Below are 27,361 nucleotides of genomic sequence, written 5' to 3' on the forward strand. Positions count from 1 at the left end.
ATATGATGACATGACTTGCAGTTGACTTTGTTTTGGGGGGGGGGGGGGTGCTGTGCAAGGTCACTTCTTCTCTTTCTATAGGGTAAGAGAGTTCTATAACCAACTGAGCATGCATATTATTTCCTCTTTGAGCCAACGCTGGTAAGAGTTAGGTTCAAGCATTGCCCACCACCACTACCCCCTCATCTTTCCCTTCACACTTCAGAAACCCTGACACTCAAACCTGCTTCAGAAATTTACTAGCTGTGTGACCCTGGGCAAGTCACTTAACCTCTGTTTGCCTCAGTTTCCTCACCTGCTAAATGGGGATAATAACAGCTTCCCAGGGTTCTTGTGAAGATCAAATGTGATATTTGTAAAGTACTTAGCACAGTGCCTAACACATAGATGCTTTAAGTGCTTGTTTCCATTTTCCTTCCCTCCCTTCCTTCCTTCTTTCCTCCATCCTTCTCTTCCTCCCTTCCTCCCTCCTTCCCTCCTTCCCTTCCTCCCTCCCTTTCTTCCTTCCTTCTTTCCTTCCTTCCCTCCCTTCCTTGCATCTGTTCTTCCATCTGTCCTTCCTTCCCTCCCTTCCTTCTTCCTTCCCTCCCTCCCTCCCTTCCATCCTTCCTTCCTTCCCTCCTTCCTTCCTTCTTTCCTTCCTTCCTTTTCTTCCTTCCTTCCTGTACCTTTTTGCAAACTTTGAAAGTTAAGCAGAAAATTTTTCACTTTTTATTATTTAATATTTTTATACATGTAGATTCTTTTCCCTTTCTTTTGATCCCTTTGGGATACAGACCTAGTAGTGGTATTTTGGGGTCAGAGAGTATCTACAGTTTTATAACCCTGTGGGTATAGTTCCAAACTGTTCTTCAGAATGGTTGGACCAGTTTACAAGTCCACAAATAGGACAGGAATATTACTGCATCCCCTCCAGCATTTGTTCTTTTCTGTCTTTCCAAGCAATCTGATAGATGTGAAGTGGTACTTCAAAGTTATTTTAATTTGCATTTCTCTAATCAATAGTGCCTTAGAGAATTTTTTTCATGTGACTATTGATAGCTTTGATTTCTTCTGAAAACTGTCTGTTCATGTCTTTTGACAATTTATTAACAAAGAGAAAGAAGTGGTACCTAGTGATAGGCCAAAGCTTGACTTGCTACTTGCTAAGAACAAGCAGGAGTCAAATTTTTCTAGACCTTAAAAGAACAAACCCCACCCTGAAGACAAAGAAATCTTTGTCAAATTCAACAAGTCAGTGGTACTATAAATATACCACTGATAGGCATTTAGAGAGATATAGGTGGCCTTCTCTCAAGTGGTTTGGGGAGGGAGGTGGGGAATATGTTCATGGAATCATAGGAAATCAGAGCTGGAAGGGATATTAGAATATCAAATATTAAAATAGGGGACATTGGAGGTCATCTGTTTCAAACTACCCACCCCCCATCTAACCCATGAGGAAACTGAGGCTTAGGGAGATTCCAACTCGCCCAGTGTCATAGAGAGCTAGGATTTGAACCCCAAACCTCTAGATTTTCAAGCTAGTGCTCTTTCCACTACTCTAGATGCCTCTCTCCTAATTTATCAAGCACCCTTTCATTACCCAAGCAGCAGATTCCTGCACCTATCTGTACCAATTAGCCCTTGATAGGGATGGCCCATTGAACTACTTGTTATCTCCCAACTCCATGCCTTTGCTCACATAGTCCTCCAGGCTTGGGATAGACTTCCTTTTCTCCTCTCCCTATTGACTGAACCCCCTTTTTCTCTTTCATATACCAGCTCAAGGAAGCCTTCTTTGAATCTAGCCCTGAAAATATTCTCTACTCCCCAAATTTCAAATATCTCTCCTTTGCTTCTCTGGCAGTCTAAGATCAGCTGACTTTTCTACAGGTCTTTGAAATTCACAAGGCACATTACCTGCACTTTGGTTCAAGTCTTACCTTCTATTCTATTAGTTTCTGGGCTTTGTGTCCATTCACCCCAGATTAAGGTCACTGAAGACAGTGACTTTTTTTCCACATATAAGTGTCTTAGTTTCAAACATTCAAACACACTAAGAAGAAAAAAAGGCAGGATCACATGAGAAACTCTGAACTTCTGTTACATAGGGTTTTTAAGTATATATTAAGTTAAAGAAGGTAGTTGCCAATTGTTCATTTTGTTTTTGTGCCTTCTTCTGAATTTCTTTTTGTCTTTTCTTATTTTTTTAATGTTATACTGATGTACTTATCCTTCTTTTTTTACACCTCTAGGGGACTATCACACTCTCTCCCACCTACATACATGTATCTAGACTGTGTTATTTTTCATCTTTGTATTCCTAGCAGGACGCACAGAGACCCTTGCCACACATAGTATGGATTTAGTAAATACTTACTAACTTGAATTGAAAAACTTGAGTTGGGAGTAAAAATCATAGGTTCCATAGCTGGAAGAGGTCTCAAAGATAATTTAGTACCAATTCCTTCATTTTATAGAGGACAAAGGGGGGGGGGGGGGTTCTGGAAGGAGGCCTGATTTGCCCAAAGTCACTTAGGTATCAGAGCCCACATTATAAGCCCTCTTCTCATTTCCTAACTTTCCTATTCTTGTTGAGATCATTACCATCCTAGTCATAGTCATGCAGACTTACACAATCTAGATATCATCCTTGATTCTTTGCTCTCTCTTTTCCCATACAAACTACAGAAAGGTTATAGGAATAAATGGATCTTTCCTTAATAGGATAAGTAGAATTTATATAAAACCAAAGAACCAACGTTGTATGTAATGGAAGAAAGACAGAAGCTCTTCTAGTAAGATCAGGGGTAATGTAAGGATGTGCATTATCTATACTGCCATTTGATATTGTTCTAGAAAGGCTAGCTATAGCAGTTAGACAAGAAAAAACATTGAAGGAAGAAGATGATACTATGACAACCCAGAAGACAAGTAAATAATCACCAACACAAATTTGAACGAGGTAAAAAAATCATCAGCATTTCTGTATGTTACCACCAAAACCTAACAGGAAGAGATAGAAAGAGAAATTCCGTAAAAAAGAACTACAGAGTATATAAACTATTTGGGAGTCTACATATGAAGACACAAAAGAACACAACACCAGAACTATTTATAAGAAATTTTAAAAGTTCTAAATAGTTGGAAACATGTTAATTGCTCATAGGTGAACCTCGCCAGTATAGTAAGAATGACAATCTAAATTGGTTTGCTTATTCAGTGTTTATTCATCTATATTTAACAACTATACTTCATCTATAATTTAGTTATTCAGTGCTATACCAATAAAACTACCAAAAGATTATTTTATAAGGCTAGAAAAAAATAATGAAAATAATCTAGAAGAACCAAAAGTTGAAAATCTTAAGAAAATAATGGGAAAAAGTGGAAAGGAAAGGGGTTTAGCAGTACTAGATATCTAACTATCTAATACAAAGCAGTCATCTTTAAAGCCAGCTGGTTCTGGTTAAAAAAATAAAGAAGTTGATCAGTGGAACAAATTAGGTACACAAGTTACAGAAGCAAACAAAATCGTAGTCCAGTCAGTGTTTGATAAACCCAAAGACCCCAGCTTCTGGAGTAAGGACTCAACATTCAAACATTATATTCTAATGGGGGCAGATAACATATAAAAGGGCTGAAAAGTGGAGGTGGCAGGGTGAGGAGGGAAGAAGGCATCTATTTGAGGGCAAAGTGTAGTGAGTCAGAGGCACAGCTGGAAGAGAACTGAAGCACTGCTGAGCTGGAACTGTCTCTAAAATGGAGGCCCCTGAAGAAATTCACCAATGGGATGAGCGGGTGTTACAAGGTGAGAAGGCAGCTGAATAATGGTGGCTAAGTCCAAAGAGTCAGAAGCTCAGCTAGACAGTGAATGAAGCAATGGGCCTGTCATCAAAATGGAGGCTCCCACAAATAACAGACCAATTTAGATGAGTAAGGAAGGAAATACTTTTTGCATCTTTGGATAGGTGAAGAGTTTAAGATCAAGCAAGGTTTACAGAGAGGTTCACACCGAAGATAAGATGGATAATTTTGATCACATATAATTTAAAAGTTTTTGCACAAACAAAACCAGTATTGTTCAAATTAGTTAAGTGGGAAAATTGCCACAAGTTTCTCTGATAAAGTCCCCATATATATGTTATAGAAGGATCTAATTCAAATTTATAACAATAAGAGCCATACCCCAATTCATAAATGGGCAAAGGATACAAGCTATCAACAGCCAGATGAAAAAAATGGTGCTAATTACTAATAATTAGAGAAATACAAATTACAGCAATGCTGACATTCCACCTGACACCAACCAGATTGGCAAAGTTGACAAAAAAGCAAGGTGATTGTTGGAGGGGCTCTGGGAATAAAGCATTGATGGTAGAGCTGTGAATTGGTCTAGATATTCTGCAAAACTATTTGGAACTATGTTCCAAAAGTCAGCAAATTGCCATTCTCTTTTACCTTTTACGTACCACTCGTGGTCGTCTGCCCTTAATGAGATCAAAGAGAGGAAATGGATTCATGCATACAAAAATGCTTATATCACCTTTTTTGTGGTGGCAAAGAACTAGAAGCAAAAGTAGTCCTCATTTCTTGAGGAATGACAGAGCAAATTATGGCATATTAATGCAGTATAATTATTCTATTGTATGAAATGATGAAAGGGACGGTTTCAGAAAAAAAATTCCTGGGAACACATATATGAACTGATGCAGAGTGAGGTAAACAGAACCAGAAGAACAATTTATACAGTGCCAACAATGTTGTCAAGACAAAGAACTGTGGCAGACTTAAGAGCTCTGATTAATGCAATGATCATCTATGGTCCCATACGAGGAATGTGCTACCCCTAGGGGAATTTATTTTGATTGACTATGCATATTTATTATAGGTAGTTTGTTTTTTCTTTTCTCAATTTTGGAGGATGGCAGGGTAAGAGAAAAGAAACACTTAGTAAATGAAAAAAACTAAAATCAAATACAAATATTCAAAGGAAGGCTAAATAAAATTAAATTATTGTGTCAAGCATTCTCCTCTAGGCAGAATAAATGGAATCAGATCAGCCCAGCTCTCTCAAATCTTCTCCAGAAAGGATGAAAAAGAAGACCACGCTGAGAAATGATAAGTAAATCTAAGGAGAAACTACAGTATGTACACTTTGACAGCCCAAGTCAGCACAAAGAAACAGCCAGAGGTCTGCAGGGACTAGGGAAGGGGATGAGCCAGAAAAGTTTGGGCTAGGATCATAGAGCAGGAAAGGCTTTTAGCCATATAGAGCAGGGAAGCCTATAACCTGTAGTAATGGCCAGGGAGACAAGCCCATATTAGGGTTAATCAGAAGAAGTCTTGATCCTAAAACTTTGTCACTCTAACATCCTCTGACTAGAATCTGGAGGGGGCTGCCTGGATCTGAACACTTCAGGATAGGGACAGACCAAGCCTCCTCCCTGGAGCCACTCCTGTTGCCCTTTAAGGTCAAAAGCACTCATTACCCAGGCCACAGAGAAAACGGATTCATTCCAAGGAAATCTTTAGGACCAAGCTCAAAGAGCCTGATCCTAACCTAAAGAAATATTAGAACAAAATAAAAAGACTAAGATATATCAGAAAATGAGAGGTATGTTTTATCAAAAATGACTGACCTGAAGAAAATGTTGTATAAGTAACAGGAATATTGTTCAAAAAATAACTGTGAATTACTAAACTATTCTGAGTAATATGAATATTCAAATCAACTCCAAAGAACTTATGAAGGAAGATGCTCTCTACCTCCAAAAAAAGAACTGATATATGGAAATATGTATTGCATGGTTTCACATATATATCTTTGTCAGATGTAGGTCTTCTCTTAGTGTAGGGTTGAAAGGGAGGGAGGAGATAGCTCAGAACTCAAAATATAATGAAGAAAAAAAAAGACTGATTTGGAAATCAGGAGAGATAATATAAAAAGCATCAGATTACCTAAAAACCACAACCCCAAAAAGCCCAGATACTGTGTTTCAAAATATCATGAATGAAAATGGCCCACACTTATAATCAAAAGGTAAAGTAAAAATATACTGAATACTATGGTTACCTCCTAAAAGAAAGCCAAAATGAAGATTCCTAGGAACATCATAACCAAAATTCAGAACTTTCAAATCAAAGAAGAAATATGGCTGATAGCTTTAAAAAAAGGGTGTAAATACTAAGGAGCCACGGCAGGCTCCCATAAGACCTGGCAGTTACCACAATAAAGGAGAGTTTGGAATATGTTATTACAGAAAGCAAAAGTTAAAGGCATACAACCAAAAATAATTTACTCAGCAAAGTGGAGTAGAGTATTACAGGTGAAAATAGATCTTTAATGGACTCCCAAGGATTCATGATGAATAAATCAGAACTGAGTAGATACTTTGAATCGTAAACACAGGAGTTAAGGGAAACATAGAGGGATAAATACATCTGAGCATTCTGAAGTTATTTTGTGATGACAAAGTGTTGCTTTAATAGGGGGAAAAGAAGCATGTGCCCCTTCAGAAGCCTAATATCCTCAAGAGGGGTAGAGTGAGTAATCTAGACTGGGTTTGGGGTCAGTTTTGTTATATTTTGATGATATTAAAGAGAAAAAAGAAAAGGGAAGGAGAAAAGGAAGGATTAAGGAAGAAAGAGGGAGAAAGATGGTAGAACTTGCTGTCTCATATAATCAGTGTGTGAGAAGACTATACAAACTTTGAAGAAGGAATTTTCACATGAATCTTGTTTTCATATGAACCAGAATATACACATACAAAAACATGCATGCACACAAAGTTTGGTATAGAAATGTATTACACTCAACAGAGAATCAGGTGGGACAGGGAGAGAGCAGAGGACAATTAAGGAAGAGAATAGTTTTACAGAAGGATTAGTGACTAATGTCTACTTAGTGACTAATCATTGGTCATAAGCAAAATAAAAGAGGGTTGATGGAGGACTGGAAGAGGAGTAGTGGAACAGAAACTGATTTCATCAAATATAAATGATTGTTTTTTGGAGTGTAGTCCTCTCTCAACACCCTCTTCTTTTTTTAAAAAATGGAGGAAAGAGCAAAGAGATGAAAATGTATAAAAATATAGGACTGAGAGAAATACACAGTTAAGAATCATATAACTGTTAACATTAAAGAGATGAAATCACCCACAAAATGGGTATGGGCAGAAGAAGGGATTAGAGCACAATCCAACCACATGTTGTATTCAAGAAACATTCTTGAAGCATAAAGATTCATGCAGAATTAAAATAAGGGATTTGAACAGAACTTTTGTCTTTTAGGTGAACTCAAAAAAACCGAGTATGGCAATCATGATCTTAGACAAACTAACTGTAAAAATAGAGACTTGGTTTAAAAAGATAAACAGGGAAATTATTACACTTAAAGACACCATATATATGTATATATATATATATACATATATATGTGTGTGTGTATGTATGTGTATATATTATATATGTGTATATGTTTGTGTGTATATATACATATATATACACACATATATGTATATTCAATTTGTTTATGGCTACCCCTCTATCACCTCTCAGCTGAACTCCTTGCCACTTATTTTACTAAAAAAATTAAGGCCATTCCCAGAGAGCTCCCTCTACTTCTTTCCTCCTCATCTCATATAACCCAGATGCTTCCTGCCATTGTCTTCTTCTTCATCTCTGTTTCAGATAATGAGATGACTCTTATCCTTGCCAAGACAAACTCCTATAAATGCACAAGTGATCTCATTCCATCCCATCTTCTCCAGCAGACTGCCCCCTCTCTATCATCTCCACTGTCTCAGTGATCTTCAATCCCTCGCTGTCCATTGGCTGCTTCCCGACTGCCAGCAAACATGCCCATGTCTGTCCTATCCTCAGAAAATTCATACTTGATCCATCCACCCCTACTAGGTGTATCTCTCCCCTCTTTTGTGGCTGAATTCCTTGAGAAGGCCATCTACAACAGATGCTCCCATTTTCTTTCATCATATTCTCTTTCTAGCTGTCCATGATCTATCTTCAAACATCATCATTCAAGTGAAACTGCTGTCTCCAAAATTACTAATGATGTTTTAATTGCAAAATTTAATGGCCTTTTTTTCAACTCTCATCCTTCTCGACTTCTCTGCGGTCTTTGACCCTGTTGATCACTATCTTTTCCTTGCTACTCTCATCTAGGTTTTTAGGACACTGCTCTTTTCTGATTCTCCTCCCACCTATATAATTGCTCCTTCTCCATCTCCTTACTAGATCTTTATCCAGATCACCCTTGTTAACCATAGATGTCCCTTAGAGCACTGTCTTAGGTCTTATCTTCACTATACTATTTCTATACTATACTATTTCTCACGGTTATCTCATCAGCTCCCATGGAGTCCATTATCATTCTATGCTGATCATTCCCAAATCTATTTATCCTGCCCTAACCTCTCTGCTGACCTCCAGTCTACAAATGTCTACTGAACATTTTGGAACTGAATGTCCTGTAGACATCTTAAACGTAACATGTCCAAAACTGAACTCACTATCTTTCTCCCCAAACCCTCTCCTCTTCCCACTGTTACTGCTGAGTGTGCTACCATTCTCCCAGTCACTCAGGCTCACAAGCCAGATGTCATCCTCAACTTCTCAATCTCTCTGACTCCCTATATTCAATCTATTTCCAACCCTTTGTAACATCTCTGGTCCACTCCCCCTTCTCTCCTCTGATAATGTTGCCACCCTCCTGCAGAGGCCCTCACTCCTGAATGGTTGTAGTAGCCTGCCTGTTGGTGTTCCTGCCTCAAATTTCTCCCTAACTCAGTCCATCCTCTACTTAGGCTATCAAAGTGATCTTCCTAAAGCACCAGTTAGGCCATGTTACTCCCCTACTCAATAAACTTCAGTGGCTCCCTATCAGCTCTAGGATCAAACATAAAACCCTCTGTTTGATGTCCAAAGCCCTTCATAACCCGCCTCCCCCTATGTTTCCAGTGTTCTTATACCTTACCTCTGTCCGCCTCCCCACCGACTGGTACTTTGATCTAGTGACACTGGCCCCCTGCTGTTCCTCTAACAAGATACTCTATTTCTTCACTAGTAGTTTTCACTGACTATTCCCCATACCTGGAAAGCACTCCCTCCTTTCGTCTGCTTCCTGATTTCCCTGAAGTTCCAGCTAAAATTCTCCTTCTACAAGAAGCCTTTCTTGACCTTCTTTAATGCTAGTGCCTTCTCTCTGTTTATTACCTCCTATTTATCCTGTATAGATCTTATCGTTATTTGCATGTTATTTCCCCCATTAGACTGTGAGTTTCTTGGAAGCAAGGACTATCTTTTGCCCTTCATTGTATCCAGGGCCTGGCACATAGTAGGTACTTAATATATTGACTGACACTGATTTTTAGAGGAAACTTTAGACAAGAGCCACAAACAAAATGGCCTCCAGGCTAGGAAAGGTGGGGGTAATGAGCCAGCAGATGTCAAAGTGAGGAGAGGTCAGGCTCCCTGAGAGCTGAACTTGGGCAAATGACAATGGCAGGGAAAGAACAGCCATCTGATCACATCGCCAGTCCTAGGACTTGAACCTATCCTTCTTTATCTTATTGGATTTGGCCTAGTTTTGTAGACTGTCAGCACTCTTTTGGATCCTGACTGTATCTTCCCACAGATTAACTTTCTGGGAAGGAGTGTTAGGGAGTCAGACTAGAACATGAGAATTCCTCCCTCAGCAAACACTACAAACTTGGCCTTGATTTGTGGTTTTCTTGATGATCTAGACAAAAGAAAGTGATAGCATAAATTTTTTTTTTATTAAATTATTTTATCTGTTTTCAGTGTTCTACAATCACTTGCATATACCTTGATTTTTTTCCTCTCCTTCTCCCCTCCCTCCCCATTCCCTCCCTGAGGGAGTGTACAATCTTATATAGGTTCTACACATACATTCCTATTAAATACATTTTCACCTTTGTCATGTTGCATAGAAGAATCAAAATGAATGGAAGAAACCATAAAACAAAACAAAACATAACACAAGAGAAAATGATCTGTTTCTATCCAATTCCATAGTTCTTTCTCTGGATGTGGAAGGCGTTTTGCCTCGAGTTCATTGAGAATTTTTTAAGTCCTTGCATTGCAATGAAGTACTAAGTCTACTAGAAAAATTCCTCGCAAAGATAGTGTAAATGTTAATAAAGCTGATTAGAGTGAAAAGTGTGCCTTGCTTATATTTCTTTTTCCAGAGAGCCAGTTGTTAAACATTGGCTCTCCCTTGCAGTACAGTGTCATCTGCCTACTATGATTGTAAGATATATAAGATTGAGAGTTGGAAGGATCTTAAGATAATCACTGCACTTTTTATAGGAGAGGAAAGGGAGATTCAGAGAAGGAATGCCTTGCCAAAAGTTGCACAGCTAGGAAGGAGCTGACAGTTGTTGTGTCCTAATTCTATAGGGACCTGCAAATGGAGGGACCCAGAATGGTCACCTGCCAGTGTCAAAGAGGCTCCAGGATCATGGAATGTGAAAACTGGAAGGAACTTTTGAGGCCATCTAATCTAAACCTCTCATTTTTTTTTTGGAGGGGGGAAGGCAAGGCAATTGGGTTAAGTGACTTGCCCAAGGTTACATAGCTAGTAAAACAGGCCTATTCAATGAATGGGTGTTGCCTCACCCTAGGTGACTGCCTGCAAAGACCTTGGCCTAAAGGACCGAAGGTCTCCCACTGCATCCTGGGTCATCTCCAGTCATCCTAAGGAATATCAGGTCTCTGGATTCAGATGGCTCTGGAGGAGAAGTGAGGCTGGTGACTCTCCTCTCCTCTCCTCTTGCCTCCCCTTCCCTCCCCTCGAGTCACCTTTCCTTGCCTTTCCCTTCCCTTCCCCTTCTCTCCTCTCCCTTGTCCTGTTCTCTCCCAAAACCTTAAACCTACTGCACTCTGAAACTGGGACTCCATTAACTGTTGCTGGTTCCCACCCAGCCTGATGTCTTTTGTTCTTGTTGACCTCATTAAAGGGGCCATGCCCTGGCTACTTCTTAAACAAGCCTATTCAATGAATGGGCCTTGCCTCACCCTAAGTGAGTGCCTGCAGAGACCTTGGCCTAAAGGGCCCAAGGTCTCCCAGTGCATCCTGGGTCATCTACAGTCATCCTGATGAATATCTGGTCACTGGATTCAGATGGCTCTGGAGGAGAAGTGAGGCTGGTGACCTGCACAGCCCTCCCTCACTCAAAACAAAGTCAAATGTAAGTCATGTCATCATTCCTCTGATGGCATGGTCTTCTTTGACAAGGAAGGACAAACACACAGACACAAGTCAAGTGTCTGAGGTCACATTTGAACTCAGGTCCTCCTGATTCTGGGGCTGGTGCTCCATTCATTGATCCACCTACCTGTCCCCTAAACCTCTCATTAAAAAAAAAAAAACTTAATTTATTTGTTTTCAGTTTTCAACAATCATTTCCATAAATCTTAAATTTTCTCCCTCTCATTTTAAAGGAGTTCCAGAAAGTTCACAAATAGAAAGGGCCTTGCCCAGGAATATCTGTCTGGGAAATACCATAACAAAGATTTGAATTCTGGCCCTTTGACTCCAAATACAGCAGTTTTTTTTGTTTGTTTTTTGTTTTACTGTTTGTACCTCCAGGGACCTACCAGTCCTGGGTCAAGGGGTCAGAGATTAAGAGCGGAAAGGGCCCTTAGAGAGAATTCGATTTGCCCCCTCAACTTTTTTTTTAACTTTACAGAATTAAAATATTTACTTTTTATCCTTCCCTAAAAACATATGTCTCATCTTAGTTGAGTTTAACCCTGAATAATAACTATGCCAGATAATATACAGTACAGTTTGAACTCTATAAACCTTTAGATAACTATGTGAATAACTTATTGCTTTTACAAACAAATTTTATCCAGAGTACTAATGTTTCCAAAGATAACCTCCAGACCTTTGTATATAAAAATTGGAAAAAAAAATTGTTTCAGTTACATAGTAGGGGACAACTTTCAATAGAATTACTTAATTAACATTAAAACAATGAACGAAAAGCATTTTTTTTAGAGTGTGGGAACCATTCAAAGTAACTATCCTGGGTATACAGTTTCTGTCATAAAGGTGGCTCATAGGAAAAAGATCACCATGTCAACGTGATGCAACAGGTTCTATTTGCCTAGGTAGCATTATTTCCCCATAGTGGCATATGGAATTCAGCTACTTTCTAATGCTTTTTGGGGAAAATCAAGATGTGTAGATGGAAAGGATCCATTTATAAAAACATTTATAAAAAACCCCCAAATATGTACCAATGATGCCACATGTTCTGAGACCTGTGCTCCTACAATCTCAGCATAATATGATCCAAAAATGGATCCAAAAAATTATGAAATATTGAGCAGAACCATAAATATGTAACTGGAAAGAAATTTTATCATTTTACCAACTTTTGAGCAGGAGAAAATATTGCTTTCTAGTCTACTGTACTACCTTTGTGAAGTAAGATATAGATACATGCACACACATATACGTTTCTCTCTAGTCAGCTATTTATATATTAAATGGAAAATATTTAAAATACTTCTTCAGAAATGATGAACAAATGACGCCTTTGGACTATAAAGTGTTAAAAAAATAAATATTTTACAGGACAACTTTGCCCTGCCCCCTACCACATACACAAACGCTGGTGTAATTTCTGCTCACACTTGCTGATGAGTCATTTATTGAGTCACATGACGCCCAGCCTTTTCAAGCTGTCCTTAAACTGAAGCATAGGTTTGAGCCTGTGTGTCTGAAAGTTCAACCGGCCTGGAGTTGGAACATTATTGCTACCACCTCCTCTCCATTTTACAGATGAGGAAACTGAGGCTCAGAGAGGGGAAGAAAAGTGTTGGGGCTGATACTTGAATCCAGATCCAGGCTTTACCCACTTCCACCTATCAGAGGCTGCGATTACTCGTCAGCGCCTTCCCGCCCATTATCCCCGTGTGGCGCAGAGCTTGCGCAGTTGAATGGAATCCTTTGTTACATTGTTCCATAACATCCGGGTCTTCTCTGCAGCTGCCAGACCCAGCCACACCTTTGCGGGGAGCGAGGGAGGCGGAAGTTTTTGTGGGAGTTCCCACGGGCCCCACTAAACCGCCTATCCATCCTGAGCCCAGGCCCCTGGGCCGGATCTCTCCCGCTACCTGCTGCTGAGGCCTGTGTGCTCCAGGCAAACACCAGAGAAGGCGAGAGCCATGGCCTGTTCGAAGCACCAAGGTAAGCAGGGCAGGGACCCGCCCGACGTCCGAGAAGGGGAACCGGCCCTGATCTTCTGTGGGCCTAAGATACGTAAGGGCCAGTGTTGCCAGGTGACTGTGAGAAACAAACAATTTAAGTACCTGGTCCGCTACCCAAGAAGTGGAGGGAACAGCACAGCCCCGAGGGGTGTCGTCACCGACCCGCAGGCATCTCCTGTGGAGCCCCCAGTGGCCCCAGGGCCTGAGGCAGGCCCAGAGCCTGGGCCTGCCCCAAGTGGCCCATCGACCGTGTCCCGTGGTACCAGCTGCAGCAGCAGTTCTAGCAGCAGCCCCAGTCCCAGCCGGCGCCGACGCCGCCTCAGCAGCAGCAGCAGTAGTAGCAGCAGTAGTAGCAGCAGCACCTGCGGTAGCTGCAGCAGCACTACCAGTAGCGGCAGTGACAACAATGGCGGCCACCGCAGCAGCGGTAGCTCTGGAAGCAGCAGCAGCAGCTTAGAAATCGCCGTGCCCCTTTGGACCCCTAGTGGGAGCAGTGGCGGTGAGGGCCCCAGCACTAGCAATCTGGGCCTGCAGTCCTCTGCCGTTGAAGAGGGGCACCTCTCTGTCGTTGTACTTGGGGACTGGGAATATGAATGGGTCCCCGAAGGCCGTGTACTTCGCTATTCTGCTGCCCACGTTCAGGACAGCGATGCTGCCCTCCAGATGGCAGCCAAGAGAGAGCAGCTGGAGGATTGCCCAGTTACCTCCACTGGGGGCAATGATGAGGGCAATGTGGGCAAGGGCAGCAGCATCTGGTGGGGAGCAGTGATGCAGTGGCCCCTCAAGCGCAAACGAGAACGTGGACGGAAGCGACGGCGTCGAGGAGATGAGCGTCCCGTGGATCCAGAAGAGAAGTACTTGAACAGGCTGGAGGAAGTTCGGGTCCATCTTCCCAAGGCCCTGAAACCTCTCATCGTGGAAGATTGGGAGCTGGTGACTCTCGGGAAGAAGCTCTTCATCCTTCCTGCCAAAAAAACCGTGGCGGCCATCTTGCTTGAGTATACAACCTTCCAGCAAAATTACGGGACTGCCACCAAGAAGCATACAGTTAACGAATTGATGGCCGGCCTCCAGGATTACTTCGATGTGGTGCTGGGCAACCAACTCCTCTACGATTTTGAAAAACCCCAACACTCAGAGATCCTGGCCAGCTACCCCACCATGCTGATGTCCCAGATCTACGGAGGTGCCCACCTGCTACGCCTCTTCCCGCAGATGGCCCCCATGTTGGCCTGCACTTCCCTCAACGACAGCAGCCTCGATGTTCTACAGAACCACTTGCAAGATTTCCTGCAGTATTTGGCCACCGATCCATCCCGCCTATTTTCTGCTTCCACCGACTACCAGGAGGCTTCCGCTGAGTACCAGCAGAAAACCAAGTAAGGGTTTGGCCTTTTTTGCTCATTACCATATTTGCGTCTCTTGGAGTTTGTGGTTGCTTGTCAGTTCACAGTCTTGTCCGAGTATCCTGTTCTTATGTTTTACTAGATTTAGCCCAAGCCTGCTGTTTGTTCCCTTAAATTCTCAGTGAGGAAGCCTCTTTTCTCTTCTCACAGGGCTGTTAGTAATCACCGGATAGACATAGTCACGTAGCCACAGACATAGAAACCATGTAGGAGCCTGCCCTGCCAGGGACCACATTGTATTCTAGCTTCTTGAAAGCCGTTTAGCTCTTGTAGTGTGTAGGAGGCTTGCAACCTATGTTAATGCTCAGTGACCAGGGACCTTGATTTATTGACGAGGTGGCTTGAAGGGTGTGGGTTTGTTTGGTTATCTGATATGTGGTTGGCTATCTGGGAAGGACAGGGAGGCTGGTTAGCTGTACTTTCTTGAAATGTCCCTAGCCGTTTTTGCACACGGGCTGTCTCTGTGCCCTAATTACTGAACAAGGGTTGTGATGTGTTCTGTGTTGATTCCAATGCACATTAAGGTGATGGGAGAAATATATTGTTTTATATTGATAGATATCTAGCATAGACAGATGGGTAACTCTTTCAGAAGTGTTTTTTGTTGAATATATGTATATATATAGATATTGATTTTTCTGAGAAAAATAGTGTGTATTTTTATGATTCTTAGAATTCCAGTAGACCCTAGGTGCCTGGTCAGCTGGTCACTTATTACCTTAGTTCTAGCCTTGAGCCACTGTGACCCAGTAAGACCAGGTCCCAGAAGGGGAACTGGCTCAGAACTGGAATGGGGGGGGAGGGGAGGAGCAGGGGCTACAGCCCCATTCTTTAAAGTGAATGATGACACCAGATGTCCATCCCTGGTGGTCCTTCCTGATAGCCAGAAGCCCCTCCTGGGCCAAAGTGCTTAAACTTCTTTTCTGCTGATGCCAGCTATCCAGAGAGTTAGAGGTAACCAGATGATTTCCAACTGAGGGAGGGGTGGTATCCCATCACAGTACCTTTAAAGCTTCTCAGTCTTGGTTCAACTTCTGCCTCAGGGCAAGATGCCCCTGCAGAGGGGCTGATATTATTACCCCATTTAGCAACCAATCTCCTATTCTCATCCCTAGTAGAAGAAGATGATTCATTCTTCAGTAACTATTTTGATGGCTCCGTAAGCTGGGTGGAACCAAGGATGAATTAGCCACAGCTTGACCACTGCCTAGGAATTATTAACAATGAAAAATTGCTGGCATTTATGTAGCACTTTTAGGTTTGCAAATTGTTCCTATGCTATCTTCTTTGGTTCTCACAACAGCCCAGTGGGATAGGTGTTAGTATTATCCTCATTTTATAGTTGAGGAAACTGAGGCTAATAGGTTAAGTGACTTGCCTAGGTTTCCACAGGGTCTGAGGCAGTATTTGATTGAACCCAGGTCTTCTTGACTCCCAATTTGGCTACCTACTGTTGCTGTGTCTTTGCTGCATGTGATAAACCTCAGGCCTGTATCCCTTTCACACGTGTTGGCTCCCTCTGTTACCCTCCTGGGCCCAATAAGAAGGTGATGGAACAGGGCCTCTGTACAGACACTGCTTAGCTTCAGAGACCTAGAGCTAACAGGGACTTTGGAGGCCTTGAGCCCTTGTCCAGCATATAGACACCCTGAAACAGGGGTAACCAAACTGACTCTGACCATAGGCCTGAGTCTGAGGCTGCCCCTACTTTTTTGTGTTGCCTCTCCCCGCCCCAACCTTCTGCTGAGTTTTTGTAGGAGACTGGAGAAAAACATTATCAGCCTCTTGCATTTGGGGGAGGGGACGAGGAAAGGAATAAACATTTATATATGCCAGGTACTATACCTAGCACTTTACAAATGCCTCATTTGATCCTCACAACAAAGATATGAGGTAGGTATTGTTATTATGTCCATTTTACAGTTTAGAAAACTGAGGCAGCCTGGTGAAGTGATTTTCCCAGGGTCATGTAGTTAGTAAGTATCTGAGGCTGGATTTGAACTTGGGTCTTTTTGACCCCAGGTCAAGCCCCCCTATCCCCTATCCTATTTGCCTTTCGAACTCTTGCCACCATATTTATTCCTCACCTTTCTTCAATAACACACACAAGCACATTCTGCTAACTACCATAGCTCAGTCCGTGGTCATGCATATTACCCTGAGACTTGGAGGAGCCTTAAGACTAAACACTGCTGATGGGGGGCAGAAGAGTTAACAGAATTGGCAGTCATGGCTGCCAATCCTGCTCCAACAAGAAATGCTTCTATATATTGTTATATTGAATAATGATATTCAATTATTATATTGAATAAAGTAGGGCCTGTTGATCCCAATCTCTCACCACAGACTACTTAAAAGCTGTGTGTCCACAGACTCAGTCACTTCTACCATCAGAAACTCAGTTTCCTTTGTAAAATCAGGTTAACAACTCTGGGATTACAAGCTCCACGGGGTTGTGGTGAGAAAAGGGGTTTCCAAACCTTAAAGTTTCATAGAATGGCAGGTATTATCAGCGTGTTTCCCTCTTCATAGAGAATCTAGGCCTGAATCAGAAAGACCTGCTTTCAAGCTCTCTTTCTGACACATCCTGACTGTGTAATCCTGCATAATACACTTAATGTCTCAGAGCTCCCAGGCATCTCTCAGACCATAAATTGCAGAGCAGATGCTGATCTGCTTTGGTGGGGGCAGTTTACTCACATGGAGTTCCTGCAAGACGGAAATCACAGGACCAGTAAAAACCCCAAACAGCCCCTCTCAGGGGGCATTTTTGTTACTTGAATTAAGCATTCCTAGACACACAGGGTCTGTCTGGCAGTGTAACCTTGGATAAGTGTCTTCTCATCTCAGGGCCTCAGTTTTATCAGATGTGATGAACTTCTGTGACCTTTGGTATTTTAGGATTCCATCCCAATCTGACATTCTCAAGAGTTAAAGGATGACCCTCTAGGGCGGGAGGTGATAGCAGGCACTGTGCTAGGCCCATAGGGGACACAACTGTTTTGAAATGGAGGCATCTTTTGGAACCTCACAAATCCTTACTGCCCTAGCTGCTGATTCTGCCTGCCCTGGATCCCTATGACAACCTGACCCAAACCTAGACTCTACTTATCACTTCAGACCCTAATACTTGTGTGATTAAATTAGACATTAGTACCCTGCTGGCATATAATAAGCACTTAATAGCTTTTTCATTCATTCTGTGATGGCTATCAAATGTTAACAATTCTGATTTTTCTTTGAAAAATCATTGCCCTGAACTTATGATAAAAAAAGTGCTGTCTTCCTCCAGAGAAAAAAACCAATCAAGTCTGAATGCAGATGAAAGCATACCTTTTTTTTTAAACTTTATTTTTCTTGGTTTTTAAATTTTTCTTGGTCTGTGTTTTCTTTCACAAGGTGGCTAATATGGAAATATATTTTGCATGATTGCACAGGTATAACCTATATTGAATCACTTGTTTTCCCAATGAGGGAGAAAGGGAGGGAGAGAATTTGGAACTCAATTTAATAAAGAATGTAATTGGGGAAAAATAAAATATCTTAAAAAACCCTTTCCTCAAGTTGAGCTGTTGTAATAAAGATATCTAGATAGTAAGGCTCTGGAGCTACTTCCCAACTCACACAAGCAGTGCTGGTGCTGGGGTGCTTGGATACCTGTGCTTGGGCCCCATTCTAAAATCACATTTCTCTTTAAAAATCACATTTCTCTGTAGCCTCAAAACACTATCCCAGGCAGTCTCTCTCCAGCTCAAGCCCCAGTAACAATGGTTATCTCCCTTCCTGCCACAGCAGCCTGTTTCCAGTTGCACCTATAGAACTTATCACTTAGAGCCAGCTACATACTGACTGAATGGGCTGTGCACTGGGTCATAACGACATTTACTACTCACTGACCAATCATATATATCTCATACTTAGATGTATGTGTACTCCCTTTCCGTTTAGCTTGTCTAACAAGACATTGATGAGAGAAGCCTGATTTTTCCTTGGTCAGCCCTGACCGTCGGTTGACTTAGTGATGTTTCAGGCCTAAAACCACACCTCCATGTAGTCCCCCCTTGGGCTATTTCTTGATGCATTTTGGGTAAAATACCTGAGCAGTAGATACCAAAAGTGCATGTTCCTTTAAGAATGACCACTCCTTAACCACTCCCTAATTCCATCTCAAAACACCTAATTAGCATACTTGGCACACATATTAGTATAGAATAATCTATATAAACTTAATCTATAACTCCTTTAAATTGCAAATTCCTTAAGAACTCTTGCCTGCTGAAAGGCGTAATAATAAACTTTTTTGCCTACTTGACTTAAGATTGCTTGAGTTCAGTGAATTCTTTCCAGACCAGGTTGCCTGGGATCTCTGGTGGTTCCTGCACCTTTCCTGACCCTCATCAGTGGAGCAGGATTCCAGAGCAGAACTACTGACCTTGCTCTTCTCTAGAGCTTTAGGGTTATTTAGAGGGGCAGTAGGTTCTTCAAATACTTTTGGCTTAAGCTTCCATTCCAATGTGGCCCCCTCCCCAGAACTATTACCAGGGCCAGTTATCTCTGCCATAAAACTTTAACCATTGCTTTGTCTTCAATAAAAATCAACCAATTAGCATCACTTAGCTTTATTAAAAAATTAATAAGTGCCTTATTTACATGATTATATATATATTTTTTCAATCAGTAAAAATCTGTCTTCTCTTCCTCCTATCCCAGTCCCCTCCAACTGAGGAAAAAAACAAAAACAAAACCCCTGTTATGAACATGTAGTTAAGCAAAGCAAATTTCCATGTTAAAAAATAGGTTTCATTTTACCCTCTGAGTCTTTCAGGTCTCCATCAGGAGGTAGGTAACATGCTTCATCATTAGTTCTCTAGAATTTTGGTTGGTCATGCGGCATGAATTTTCTTACCAATTCAACCAGCTAACATTGAATCAATCAGAAGATGGGCTTCTGTACACTCAGAGTATGTCATACTCCACCAGCAGTTGATGGGGGATGTATTATTTACATTTCACCAAGTAATATTTATACATTATATGAAACAAAGAAAAAAAATGGCTGCTCATTACGTTGTAGCTGGCCATGTAAAGAAAATAAAATATGCTTGTTCAAGAAAATGTATATTATTGGCTCCAGGTCATAGAGAAGGGATATGCCCTAAGTAGTTTCGCTAAATCAAAGCGAACTACCTATCAGGCTAGGTAAGGGAAGGAGACTTTACAGGGACTCTGAAATACTTTTTTTTAAAGCAATTAAGTCTTTTTTGTACCAATCAGAGAAGGAGAAGGAGACACTGAAGGAAAGCATGTGCTGCAGATGGTCTTTCAGTTCATGTAGGTGTCATACACTGCAAAACAGTGACTATAAAATACAATTGAATCAGTCATTTTCTCCCTAAAATTCACTTTCACCAATTCTCGCTTTGTTCCAACATAAAACCATTTTTATCTTTGGGAGAGACATCTAATGTAAGGGTGAGATTAAGTTTGCTACTTTCACAGGAAAGTATGCAACTTAGTTCCAAAAGAAAAAGTCATGCAAAATTCAAAACTTTTCCCCAAAAGTAAGTATTACATATCAGTTGATAAGATCAGTTCATTATACCACAATAAATCTGAGGAAAAATGAGATTAAAAAAGTTTGGAGAGTCATATAATTCAAAAGAGTGTTGGGACACTTTAACAGACAGTAGATAATAAGCACAGCTCTATTATAGGGGACAAAAAAGAGGAATAGGGAATATATCTTAAAGTCTATTTAGACAACAGATTTCTTGTTCTGTCATCTCACATTTAGATGTCTACTTCATGAAGTCTGCTTTTGGAAAACATTTTTCCCTCAAAAAATGCTGTCAAAGGTGTTCTGTCTTTGACCACTGTCCACAGATTATCTAGTTTTATCTACTTAAACTCAGAGACTTTTGTCCCTGAATCAACATCTTAGTGTTTTTAACTGAGGTGTCAGCTGTAAAGAGTACCCAGAATGGGCACTGCTATTTTCAGGGCAGGTTTGCAGAAGTACTTCCTTGACCACTTCCAGATTTCATGTTACTTGGGGAGATTCTCCAGATAATTTTGTCTTTAACTTGCTAGTGGTAAGACAATACAGTTTAATAGGGCCTGACAAAACTTAGTTACATTAGCCTTCTAGTAATTGGTTCATGTGGTAAAAGCCAGTGCAAAGCTTATAGAGTTAAGCTTATGAACATCATGGTTCTAGGAAGAATATTAGATTACTTCATCAGTAACTCATTTGAAAGTAGACAGTGTTACAATAAGATAGCATTAATGACTTCATTTTGCCCTTATCCACCATTTAGTGAAGTTTAAACTTCTTGATGTCCCTTGATTTTGGAGAAGTCACACTTCCCTTCCCAGTTAGCACCCAACTTAAAAAATGTTACAAAACTACCTCCTCTTTCCTTTCATCTCAGTGTCTCCTGATCCTCTTCACCAGTAAGAAACCAGGTATCTCAATGCCCATAATCCTGTTTTCCCAGTTTTTATACTCCCTCCAAATTACATATTAACTGTGTAGAAACCAAAATTCTGGGTCCTTAGCTACCAACAGTCTTGAATCTGATTTGTTTTTTGCAACTGCATGCCTTGCTAAGGAAATAATTTGGATGAAATTTGGTTTCTTTATTCCACCATAATTTTGGAGCTTATAAATATTCACATTTTATTTATTCTTTCTACCTTGCCTCAGTGATGTACTTGGTATGGATAGTGAGATTTATGTGTTGCAGAAACAGTCTTAAAAAGATTCCTTGAAGACCTGACTTGTAAAATGTCTTCTGTCTCTTAATATTTTGTGTGTGTGTGTGTATGTGTGTGTGTGCGTGCGTGTGTGAGAGAGAGAGAGAGAGAGAGAGACTTGAAAGAGAAAAAAATGCCTCACCAAGATTTAAAGTTTCCTTATAACTATTAAGGCAATTTTATGTGCAAAACCCTTAATCTAATTTGAGAATTTATAGACAATTACTAAAACATAATCAAAGCCTGCATATTTTAGGCATTTTTAAAAAGTAAAAATTCATCTGTGTATATTCAAATGTAGCTGAAGGAAGTTCAGTACTTTGCTCTATCTTTTCCAACCTTTTTCCTTATTACTCTTAGGATTAAAATTTTTTAAATGTCATCTAGAACTATCATATTTACTTGACCTTTTTTTTCTGTTTTTAAAAGAAAACATTGAAAAGTCAGTCACATATATCTTAATTCTCAAGTGGAAACAGTCTAATTTTGTTTTTCTTAACATAAAAATTACTACTTCATTAAACATTAAAGCTTTTATATCTTTATCACATAATTCTCCCTTTGAGGATATATGTCATTCTCATATCATCCAGAAAGATTATGATACTTTAAGAACATAATCTTATATATTAATATGTAGCTATCAAATCAGTGAACAAGAAGATGGCAAGTCTAAGAACATATTTATCCCTGTTGCTTACCTTAAGAAGTTGAAACAAATAGTGGCCATAAATTTAAAATCGTCAAAAAATTTAGAAGGAAGTCTTTCTGACTTCAGACTTGGTACTTTATCCACTGTGCCCTCTAGCTATCCAGCTATCCATATTAGATTTCATAATTAGTAACCCAGTTTATAATCTTAGAATTTACAAGTTTCTAATACTAACATACATTTTTATAACTCCTTCCACAGAGCTGATAAGACCGTCTGACTTCACTAATGTAGAAGATTCTCAAGAAATCTGGTAAGAACTTCCCAGATAATGCAAACTTACAGGATCCTTTGGACTTTTGCATATATTAAGTATTTATCATTATCATTCATTTTAAAACAAAATATATTCAAGCAAACACTTCAGACAATTTTAAAAATAATAGCTAAAGTCTCTAATAAAAGATAGCTAAAATTTATAATGTCCCAGCATTCAGATCATAAGAAAAATTAATCTCCTAATGACAAAAATATAATACACTCTAAGTATCATTTTCCAAATTAACTTATTGCCAGTCAAATGACATCAATTCAGTTGAATACTTTTCTGAATTACCTTGCATAGAGAATAATTTCATTTATCAATTTTGACATTTTATGCTGGTTGCATCCAGAGACTGGTATAGAGTAATTCACATTGAATTGTTCTTATAATTACAAAGATGGCACCCGGTCAGTCATGCTGTGAATAATAATCTTTCATAGTTAATTTATCAAAACTCAATATAAATCCAAATCTTAAGTTGCTCAATTTTAAATTTTGCTATGTGATTCCAGCTACTCTTCTATAATAATGATGATAACCAAATTGGTGATGTCAAGTTTGAGCATCATGAAAATCTCAAAATTAACTTTAGCTGAAGAGGAAACAAGTACTTCTCCAAGAAGAATTCAAAATTTTGTAGGCATAGAAATCTTAATCTCCTCTTATCTAAATAAGATATAAGACTTAAACTTTTCTCTTCTACTTTACTAAATTTGTGGCTTTTCTTTTGGCCTATGCTGCACATTTTGAGCTGGCAAAGATATGGACCTTGTAATATGGCCACTTCGGTAATGAAAATCACTAGTTCTGTATTTGTGCTCTTTGGAAAATCAAAACTGTTACTACTCATTACCTTCCAAGTAAACTTTACATCAGAATAGTCTCCAGTCCGCCTTTACTTTTCTTTATTTCTTCCTACAAACTTTGATTCAAGCCCTTCAAAGCTGTCTATACCAGGGTTGGGGAACCTGTGGCCTGGAGGCCACGTGGCCCTCTAGGTCCTCAAGTGCAGCCCTTTGATTGGATCCAAACTTCAATAAACAAATCCCCTTAATAAAAGAATGTGTTTTGTCAAACTTGGATTCAGTCAAAAGGCCACACCTGAGGACCTAGAAGACCACTTGTGGCCTCCAGCCCACAAGTTTCCCAACCCTGGTCTATACTATGAGTCCATCCTTTCTTTCCCTTCACTACTGCTTTCTTGATACCTCATGTCTTTATTTCCCAATCATATCTCAATTTGGCATTGTTAGAGAATTGTCAGAGAATATAGTATATCAGAGCTAGCTTAGAACACAAAATTCAGAGCTGAAAAAGATTAGAGAACTATACTGTACATAGAGAACTCCCATGCACACCTGGTCCACTCTTGATCCTCATCTAATTAGATTCCCTCTGTGACCCTTGATGATAATAGGGTTCAGAGAGGACACACATACCATTTCTCCATATTTGAATATAATTTTAGTACCTTATGAATATTCATAATGTTTATTTTTTTTTAATGCTTCTCTGAATGCCTTTGTTTGAATTTCAAAGTTTCTACACACCTCTGTCTGGTTCTTTAATCAGGAGTTTTTAGAAGCCTTGTATTTTATTAAAAAGTCAATTTTTCCCCCTGTAGAATTAAACTCTGTTTTGCTGGGTAAGTTATTCTTGACTATAAGCCCATGTCGTTTTCCTTCTGTAATATTTTATTCCAAGCTCTCAACTTCTTTATAGTGGCAACTGCTAAATCATGTGTGGTCCTGACTGTGGCTTTTTGGAACTTGAATTCTTTCTGACTGGCTGCAGGACTTTTTCTTTGACCTGGAAGCTCTGAATTTTGGCAGTATTGTTCCTGGGAGTTTTCACAGTGAGTTTTCTTTCAGGAGGTAACTGGTGGATTCTTTCAATTTCCACTTGCCCCTGTGGTTCTAAGAGATCTGGGCAGTTTTCCCAGGATTAAATTATTTAGTCTCTTTTTGATTTTTAATCCTTTCTCCAAGAACCTTTTATTGACTGGAATTTTATTGTGTTGTGATCAGTAAAGAATATATTTAATGTTTCTGTTTTTCTGCATTTGTTTGTAAGGTCTTTATGCTTAATACATGATCTGTTTTTGTGTAAGTGGTATGGATAGCTCAGAAATATGTATAATACTTACTGTACCCCTCAAGTAATCACCAGAGATTGGTCATATCTATGTTTTCTAAAGTGCTATTCTGGCCCTTAACTTGATTTTTGTTATACTTACATGGGTGTGAAAGGGGCCATTGAGGCCCCTGACTATTATTTTGTCCTCTATTTCTCCCTGTAATTTTATGAATTTTTAATTTAAGCATTTAGATACTATGCCATTTGGTGAATATATATTAAGTATATATAATATAAATATATAACATATGTACTTATATATAAATATATATTTAATAACATATATATTATATATATGTATTGATTCATCAGTAATGCCTTTAAGCACAATGTGGTTTCCCTGTTTATCTTGTCTATTTTTACTGTGGCTTTATCATTCTAAGATCATGACTGCTACTCCTGCTTCTTTTGAGCTAGCCTAAAGAATAAGAGATTTTTTCCAATCTCCTTATTTTCACTTTTTAACTTTTGTAATCTCTCCACTGCTGGAGATGTGAGCTGTATTATTAGCATCATTATTCCCTCGCTGCCATCCTCTGCCTTACACACAGGAGGCAGTGAATTGTGATCTAAGGCAGGAGTACAGAACCTGTGATCTCAAGGTCACACATGGCCTTCTAGGTCCTCGGGTGCAGGATTTTGACTGAGTCCAAGTTTTACAGAACAAATCCTTTTATTAAGGGGATTTGTTCTGTGAAGTTTGGGTGCACTTAAGGACCCATTGATGCAGCAGGTTTCCCACCCCTGAAAGGGTTCAGAGGAAGTAGGCTCAAATCCTGCCTAAAACAATGGCTACCTGTGTGGCCTTGGGCAAATTCCATCCTTTCCCTAAGTCTTAATTTCCTACTGTATAAAATCAGTAAATAGGTTTGAGTCTCCATGATTTCCAAGTTCCTTCCCAGCACAAATGTTCTGTGTTCTAAGATTTCTGACTTTGTGTCCTTGGTTTACAGACATTCTGTGTTCTAAGAATGGATGGCCATAGAATATGGACCAGGTATGCATGGGAGTTCTCTATGTATAGTTTAGTTCTTTAATCGTTTTCAGCTCTGAATTTTGTGTTCTAAGCTAGCTCTGATATATTATATTCTCTGATGTCTAGCTCTGATATACTATATTCTTTTTGTTTTGATTATAATTTTGTTTTTATTCAGAACTTAAAAAAATTCCATACCCAAAACACAATATGAAAAGAGAATTCTGTGTGAAGTTCTGCACCTCCATTTCCCACCACTGGCTTTTGAAAAAATTTCCATTACTTGCTTTTAAAAAATATATATATATAATGAAATTGACACATCATTTTAAAAACTGCCTTTCTTATCTATGTTTCCTTCTGTTCTCCCCTGTGCATTTAAAAAATATCCCAGTGGCCCTGCTTTGGGGGCATCTCTTGCTATATCTTCCTCCTTTGCTAATGCATCCTCCCCTAATCAACTGAGTGAAATAAAGGCAAACCTCCCCACCCCAACCTTGCAGCAGATATGAATAGCCAATTAAAACCAAGTTGTGAGCATCCATACCAGGCCTTTGCTCTTCTCCCTGGGCCCAAACATGGGCATGAATACATGGTAGCTCAAGGCAAGCACTTGCGCTCTTTGTCAATGATCTTTCTTATTCTTAGATGAGGGAATGTTGGAAAACAGCCGTGACTTTGTGAGCCTCAAAAGGTCTAGAAAGGCTCCAGGGCTCAAAGAACTAGAATCCATACACCAGTTTGCTAACAGTTGGAAGAGAAAAGTGTGCTTACAGTTTAGAAGGTTTTTTTTTTTTTAAAAGATCTTTGCCAGATCTCCACAGTTAATATTCTTTTGCACAATCTAATCTTAATTTAATTTAATTTAACTGGTTAAATGAGTAGTTGAGGTGCTAGTGATATCAGGGAGATACTAACCAGCACTGGTGAAGATACTGGGGCAAACACACTGAAATTGGGGGTCAAGTTAATAGTATTAGAATCATTAGAAAGACACTCCAACAGCCTGTGTGAGGAGGAGTGCTTGTGTTGTCAGAGTGAGGAGGCATTGGGATAAGGGCCACTAGAGTGGATAAAGGCTATACATGTTTTTCTGAATTTACCCTTCTGGCATTTCTTCTCCTTTTTTAACAGGTGAACTGGGGAATATCTACTACATGCAGCTTACATCAAATAAAAGAAGCACATAACAAATAAAACGTGGTTCCTTTCAAAGCTGTGTTTGCCTTTCTTTTATTCCATTCACTTAGCATAGTGCCTGACACATAATAAATGCTCAATAAATGTTTGTTGACTGACTAACTGACTGACTTGGTGGGAAGGGACTCATTACTGGAATATTGCTCATCCAGAAGGAACAGGAGGATTCTGGGTCATGGGGTCAACAAGATGGCAGATTATATGCCTTCTCCAGACCCCAGTTACTTTTGAAACCTCCAGAAAAGAGGAATTATGTCCTACATGTAGAACAATTATACCCTAGAGTCAGAGGAGGGAAACCTGCAGCCTCAAGGCCACGTGTGGCATGCTAGGTTTTCAAGTATGGCTCTTTGACTAAATCCAAACTTCACAGAACAAATCTACTTAATAAAAGGATTTGTTCCCTTATACTTGGACTCATTAAGAGGACCTCATCTGAGGACCTCGAGGGCCCATGTGACCTTGAGGCTACAGGTTCCCCACCCCTGCCCTAGACCACAGGACAAAGAAGAGAGAATCTTGACAAGGTAAAATATGGTTGAATCAGTGACCTTCCCCACCAATCTCCTCTTTGCCACCAGGGACCCACAGGCTGACAGACGAGCTTCTGCTTGGGGCCCATAGGCCTCCAGAGTCCTCACCAGCACACCTCCCCTCCTTCCCCC

General features: G+C 40.0%; 1 protein-coding gene across 2 annotated transcripts; it reads left to right on the forward strand.

Moving 5' to 3' along the window:
* The first annotated feature begins 12,996 nt into the window (after positions 1-12,996).
* Positions 12,997-26,711, forward strand: LOC140516241 (mortality factor 4-like protein 1). Of its 2 annotated transcripts, XR_011971342.1 has the most exons (4): positions 12,997-14,624; positions 22,321-22,372; positions 25,474-25,517; positions 26,631-26,711. XR_011971342.1 is itself a non-coding variant. In XM_072627285.1 (3 exons), the coding sequence occupies exons 1-2, from the start codon at positions 13,204-13,206 to the stop codon at positions 22,337-22,339; spliced, it is 1,440 nt and encodes a 479-aa protein (XP_072483386.1). In that variant the 5' UTR covers positions 12,997-13,203; the 3' UTR covers positions 22,340-22,372; positions 26,631-26,711. The 2 variants fall into 2 exon arrangements, 1 of the variants encoding a protein (XP_072483386.1); XM_072627285.1 differs by lacking the exon at positions 25,474-25,517.
* The last annotated feature ends 650 nt before the right edge of the window (positions 26,712-27,361 follow it).

The sequence above is a fragment of the Notamacropus eugenii genome, chromosome X (genome assembly GCF_028372415.1).
Source record: "Notamacropus eugenii isolate mMacEug1 chromosome X, mMacEug1.pri_v2, whole genome shotgun sequence".
NCBI lineage: Eukaryota > Metazoa > Chordata > Mammalia > Diprotodontia > Macropodidae > Notamacropus > Notamacropus eugenii.

What these genes read in the sequence shown, in the direction of transcription:
- LOC140516241 (XM_072627285.1), top strand. Translation starts at nt 13,204, where the DNA reads ATGGCCTGTTCGAAGCACCAAGGTAAGCAGGGCAGGGACCCGCCCGAC.